Genomic DNA, 6,576 nt, shown 5'->3' on the forward strand with positions numbered 1-6,576 from the left:
TTTATTTAAACTATGTAGTAACGCGATTATTTTAGTATTTTAGTTTAAACTAGTTTTTCCGTATTAAGAATAAAATATATGGAGATTCAACTGAAAATATTTAAATAGAATTTTTTTATAAGATTTTGTAATCTACCGTTACGCAGCTAAATATTATAATAAGATATGTATTATGTTATAACAAATAGTCTAGTTCCGCCCCCAAATAGTCGTATTAGTCAGAAGATCGTAGACTGGAAGAATCGTTGGACTTAAATTCTCACGAGTGTAAATATTGAATCAATTACTTGAATCAACTATTCAGAACTACCACTTCGCTCTCAACTTGGAATTAACGAGTGTTCAGCCGAACTTGCACCAAGCGAAGATACACCGAATCTTAAAAGCCCGAGAAAACAGTTTTCACTTCAAATGTGCCACCAGGTCCAACTATGTAATCACTTGAATTCCCAACAGTTCAACACAATCTTCGATAAGACTTTGAAACTATATGACGCAATAATAAGAGAAACGTATATATTTTATATTATGTAGTATGTTGTGATTTAAAAATAATTTATGTGAACATTCTGTAATTATAATAATAAACAGATACCTGATTTTTTTTTATAATTGTGGAATACGGAAAATTAACAATTTAAAGTTCCGCCAATAATTGACTTCCATTACTAGTTTTAGCAGCTCAAATACTATGCTAATATCGGTTTTCCGATAACCTAATCAATTTGCAATACTCAAAAGAGTGTTACAAATCATGTTCTGGAGAGTCTCAAGAATCAAATCTTGGTCCACTGCTGTTGCTTCTGTTTATAAATGACATAAACACCGCAACTTTTATACATTTTTTTTATTCTATGATGACAATAATAATCCATTACAGAGATTTATTTTTACGAAAAAAAAATGCATTATTATAGAGATGATAAATTCTCCCTTATATGAGAAGTCGAAAGTTTTTCTTCATGCGGCGTGCGATCGAAACCATCGCGAAAGAATGGAGCGTATATAAATTTATCTATTTACAGTTCTGTAAATATAAATTTAATTTCATGTTTTTTCTGTACACGGTTTAAATAAATAATAAGGCAATTTTTAATAATAAAATACGCTAATTTAAAATTTTGAGTAATTTAGATTTATGATAAGAATAAATATTTTTAATATTTTTTAATTGTAAAATATTTTTTATATAAATTAATTTTCTAGGCATCATAGCGTGACGTTCGCGAGCACCGGCGAACACGTTTGCGAATCGCTGCCGCAGCACGAGACGAAGAAGAAGCGCGTCGCCTTCACGAACGCCTTTCGGAGTGCCCACGTTGCCGCGGGAAGGGGCGCGCGCTCGCCGCCATGAAGAAGAAGGCGGAGGAGCAATCGGCGGCGGCCGCAGAGCCCGAGGAAGAACCCGACTGGGAGGAGGAACCCGATTTCAGAGACCCTCCCGACTACGTCGACCTCATCACCGAAGAAGGTGAGTCCGATCGCCATGTTGCGCCCTCGCCCCGCAACTGCGCCCCCGTTCGACGTTTACTACGCGCCGGACCCGCGTTCGCCCCGAATAGCCTGCGATCCGGCGCCGGTCGGCCACGTACGGTGACATAACCTCAAATTCAATATGGAGTTCGCGTCTGCTTCCGTTTGACATGAAACAACTATTACGCCAATCGAATCTGGTTTATTCATCATCGCAACGCATATTTAGCGTCGATTTTATTAATTAACTCATTTCAGTAACGAGTCCTTGCGAAATGTCACTTTCACATTTCCATTTCTTGGCATATAAGGAAAAGACAAAATGGCGGATTTGTTTGCAAATTTCAGCCATCACCAAATATTTCATACTTCTAAAAATGCATTGAATCAAGTTATAGACATGTGTTTTTTCGACATTTAATGTTTCTGTTAAAACATTTTAGTTGATTCCATAACTATATTCTGAAATTAAAAGGATCATGTTTAATTATAAATGTGTATAAGATAAAAATAATACTTAGAAGTTACAAATTTCAGTAGCAATGTAGCAGCTGTGAGAATAGGATTGCCCTCAGCACCCTTTAATAATTTGAAGAAAACTCGACAAGAATCGTAACCCAAGAATAATTACCAATCTTTCATATAGAAGTTCTTAAGATTTTCTCAATCATGAGAGAATTTTTGCCCCGGACTGATGTTATAAAATATGCGAATCACTGATGGGATTATCAAAGAGAAACGCATTCCTCATAACAAAGCCGAGCATGTTAGAGAGGGTCTTTTTTACTTTAATATCTTATTTGAATATTTATTAATTCATATTTATAAAAAAAAGCAATGATCTAAGAAAAATGGTTGTTCGTAATTATATACCTATTATCGAAAATTGTGCAATGTTGAAAATGAGAAGCAAAAGAAGGCTCCATCGGAAGTGAACATAACTATTTTTTGCAAAACAATATCATTTTCTTTATAAAACAATAGAAATACTATCACATCGAATTGAATTAATAATTCCAGCAAATATTGTTTTATGACAATTCAGAAACTGGTCTATATTTCATGTATAATATTTTTTCCACAGAAATATCAGTGTTTTCTTCTACTATTAAAGTATGAAATGAAGATGTTCTTATTTCACCCTTGATCTCTTTACGCAAGACTGTATTAATACATACTACAAATTCTAATACATACTTTTTGCTGCGCTATGAATCAGGAATTTTAATGCATTTCTCTACATGATCATGTATGTTTTGCACCGAGAGCATAGAAGAATTACTGGTAATTGCTAAAATAACATTATCGATTAAAATTTTGATCATGTTTTTGTTTACTTTTTTGTGTTTCGCAAGTTCTAGTCTGATTCTTCGATCTTCCGGAGTTCAGTCAAAATTTCTAATAGAATAACTGAATCATTATGCACATTTTGCCTTATGTGTCGCTTTAAATGGTCTAGTTTCCAATCAGTCCATTTTTTACCAGTGGTAAATTCACCTTTGGATTTCGGTTCGCTGCAACTTGTACAAATAATATCATTCGTATTGCTGCGATAATCAAAAATGTCCCTGACTGTTGAAATTTGCTATGATTTTGATGATGGCGTTTTGAGAAACCTTCAGATGTTGCAACAGTAATAAGTAGTTTTAATTTTAGTAATAAGACGACTATTACTTCTGAAAACTAATTGAAACGGTAGAATATTTAATTATTAACAATTTGGCGAATTCTTTTATGGATGAAATATTGAAAATTTCCGTCTTAAACGTGGATTTTAACATGATCATTTGAAGAAGAAAATTTAATAGATCTTCATTATATCTGTTTTGCAATGATTCTGCAGATTTAATTATAACAATATTGCATATCTAATATTTTTCATGTTAAAGGAATGAAAATAACAGTAAATTCTATGAATTTTTCGAGGCTGTGGTTCGTATCCATTATCTGGCTGAGGGAAGGGGGTTCTCGGAACCAAACTTTTTAAATTAGGATAACAGCGTTTTTTTCCAATGGCAAGTCATGCTTCCTCGTTTTGCTGGAAAGCAGTTCTTATCTTGCTCTAAGAATCGGTTTATCATGTACACATGTTCATCACAATTTGATTATTTATTACATTATTCTCAATGTTAAATATAATTTATTGTTTCTTATTTTCTAGAATTAATACCTGACATTCTCGAGCAAAAACCGACAGAGACAGATGGCGTCGAAAACGTTATCGTGGTCGACGGGTTGCCCCAAGTGGGTCCCGACCGTCTGGCCAAGCTCCAGATCGTCATCAACAAGATCTTCGGTAAATTCGGAAACATCACAAACTCTTACTATCCGACCAAGCCCAACTCGGAAGAAACCGTTGGCTACATCTTCCTGGAGTACGCCAACCCGGCGTACGCTCAAGAAGCCGTGAAAGTAACGAACAACTCCAAGCTGGACAAGAACTTCACGATGCTCGTGAACCATCTGTCTGACTTTAAAAAGTAATGAACTATCCTAACGTGAATATATTAGATGAATGTGTTTATAACGTTTTTCTATACGAACAGGTATTCATCCATCCCGAAAGAGTTCGAACCGCCGGCGCCCCAGCCATTCAACGTGCAATCCGATCTACAGTATTATTTGATGGAGCCTGATGCGTTCGATCAGTACTGCGTCGGAATCGGAACCGGAGTCTCGCTTCAAATATGGCAGAACTCCCTACCCGAGCCGACCTTGCTGCAAGACAGGCCCGAATGGTCCGAGACGTACGCCCTGTGGTCTCCGCTCGGCACGTACTTAGCCACGTTCCATTGGCGAGGAGTGGCTCTATGGGCTGGCCCCAAATTTAGCCAATTCCAAAAGTTCTCGCATCCGTACGCGCGCTTCATCAGCTTTTCGCCGTGCGAGAATTATCTAGTGACTTTTTGTCCCAACACTGACCGAGCCGAGGACAAGAAGATCATCATTTGGGACATAAGAACCGGACAAGAGAAGCGTAGCTTCAATCCGATAGAAGACTGCTCTATTTGGCCCATTTATCGTTGGAGCAAAGACGATAAATATTTCGCTTGCATGGGACCCGATTTACTTTCTGTATATCAAACGCCAGGTTTTGGTCTCTTAGAAAAAAAATCGATCAAAGTACCGGGAATTCGGTATGTCTTATTTATATATATATATTATTTTATTTATCGATCAAAGCTAATTTTTGTATTCTCTTTGCAGTGATTTCAGTTGGTCTCCGACAGACAACATAATAGCCTTTTGGGTGTCCGAGGACAAAGACGTCCCCGCTAGAGTCATCCTCATGGACATACCGACTCGAGCGGAGATCCGTTCTAAGAACTTGTTCAACGTCGCCGATTGTAAGATACATTGGCAGAAGAGCGGTGATTATCTATGCGTCAAAGTAGACAGATATTCGAAGATCCGCAAGGACAAGACTGACGTCAAATATTCGGGCTTGTGTTACAACTTCGAAATATTCCACATGCGCGAGAAGGAGATTCCCGTCGATTCCGTAGAAATTAAAGAAATTATTCACGCGTTCGCCTGGGAGCCAGTCGGCTCAAAATTCGCCATTATTCACGGAGACATTTCCAACACGTGTATCAGCTTTTTCGCCGTGAACACCGGACAAGCGCCTTCGTTGCTCAAAAAGTTGGAAAAGAAACCGTTCAACCATCTCTTCTGGTGCCCGTCTGGACAATTCATAGTCTTGGCTAATTTGGGCGTGACTGGCGGCGCTTTAGAGTTCTTGGACACGTACGACTTTACCATTATGAACGTTTGCGACCATTATCAAATGTCAGGAATAGAATGGGATCCTACCGGACGTTACGTGGTCACCGGAGTGTCTTCGCTGAAGTGCAAGATCGATTGCGGATATTACATTTGGTCCTTCCAAGGAAAAATCCTCAGAAGAGTCACCAAAGAAGGTTTCGCTCAATTTTCTTGGCGGCCGCGTCCTCCGTCCCTATTGTCATCCACGCAACAGAAGGAAATACAGAAAAATCTTAAGAAATATTCGGCCCAATTCGAATCTAAGGACAGATCCAGACTCACAAAGGCATCTAAGGAATTGATCGCAAAACGAGCCGAGCTTATGAAGAAATTCGAAGAGTACCGAGCGATGAAGATTAAAGAATGGGAAGATAACAAACCGAGAAGGCTCCAATTGAGAGATTGTAAGTTATCATCTATCTTCATTCTTATAAACGCATTCGATTCGATCGATTTAATTTATTTTATTAATTTCAGACGTAGATACTGACGAACTCGCCTCCGATACCAAGAACGTCGAGGAAGAAGTAGTTGAATTTATTATCAAAGAAGAAACGACGCCTTGCGAGTAATCGCCAGATGATCTTTGACCGTCAATTCTGGCGTCGCGTATTATATACGTTGCGTTCAGAGTGTATTTATTTTCAACTCTTGGGATATAATCGTGTCACCTGTGCTGTTGTAATCTGTAATTGTGGGCTCTCCTATATATAATTGTTTTATAAGGGTTTTGTCTGTAATGATTTTAATAAATAAAAATATATTTTACAGAACTGTGAAGCTTATGAATCAAATCATTTCGTGTCTATTGTATAATATGATCGTTTTGTAATTAGGAGTGAAATTGTTACGGCATAAAACATTTATAATCAATAAAATAATGAATTGAAAGCATTTTTGTTGAAATTAAAGATTCCTTTGAGCTCGTGGTTAACAAAAATAAGAAAAATAATATATCAGACGCTTCTGTTTTTTGACTTCTGGAATAAATGATAAAAAAATAAAGAAATCGAGCGCTGCTTTTTAACTTCCTGACATTTAGTTTGATAATTTTTATCACATAAATTAAATTACGTTCTAGAAATTCTCAACCTGTTCTTATTTTAGAAATTAATAAAACAACACTCAAAATGTTAACTACACAATGGCTCTTAATCTTTTCTTCAATTTGACGTCATTTAACTCCTTAAAGACTTGCAGTGCAGTCATAAATTGTGCAAATCCTTGAGATTTTGGCCTCGGTAAATAATACATTTATTCAAATTTTATTTACTATTATTTCACCTATTAGTGAAACTAAAGATATTTTAAGAAATCATAAATATTAGATGTTAAAAA

General features: G+C 36.6%; 1 protein-coding gene across 1 annotated transcript; it reads left to right on the forward strand.

The window, feature by feature from the left end:
* Positions 1-1,269: 1,269 nt before the first annotated feature.
* Positions 1,270-6,129, forward strand: eIF3b (eukaryotic translation initiation factor 3 subunit b). The gene is made up of 5 exons (XM_088202657.1): positions 1,270-1,471; positions 3,635-3,953; positions 4,020-4,610; positions 4,681-5,642; positions 5,716-6,129. The coding sequence occupies exons 1-5, from the start codon at positions 1,351-1,353 to the stop codon at positions 5,808-5,810; spliced, it is 2,088 nt and encodes a 695-aa protein (XP_088058783.1). The 5' UTR covers positions 1,270-1,350; the 3' UTR covers positions 5,811-6,129.
* The last annotated feature ends 447 nt before the right edge of the window (positions 6,130-6,576 follow it).

The sequence above is a fragment of the Plectrocnemia conspersa genome, unplaced genomic scaffold (assembly GCF_051122295.1).
Source record: "Plectrocnemia conspersa isolate PC_06_02 unplaced genomic scaffold, ASM5112229v1 ptg000013l, whole genome shotgun sequence".
NCBI classification, from domain to species: domain Eukaryota; kingdom Metazoa; phylum Arthropoda; class Insecta; order Trichoptera; family Polycentropodidae; genus Plectrocnemia; species Plectrocnemia conspersa.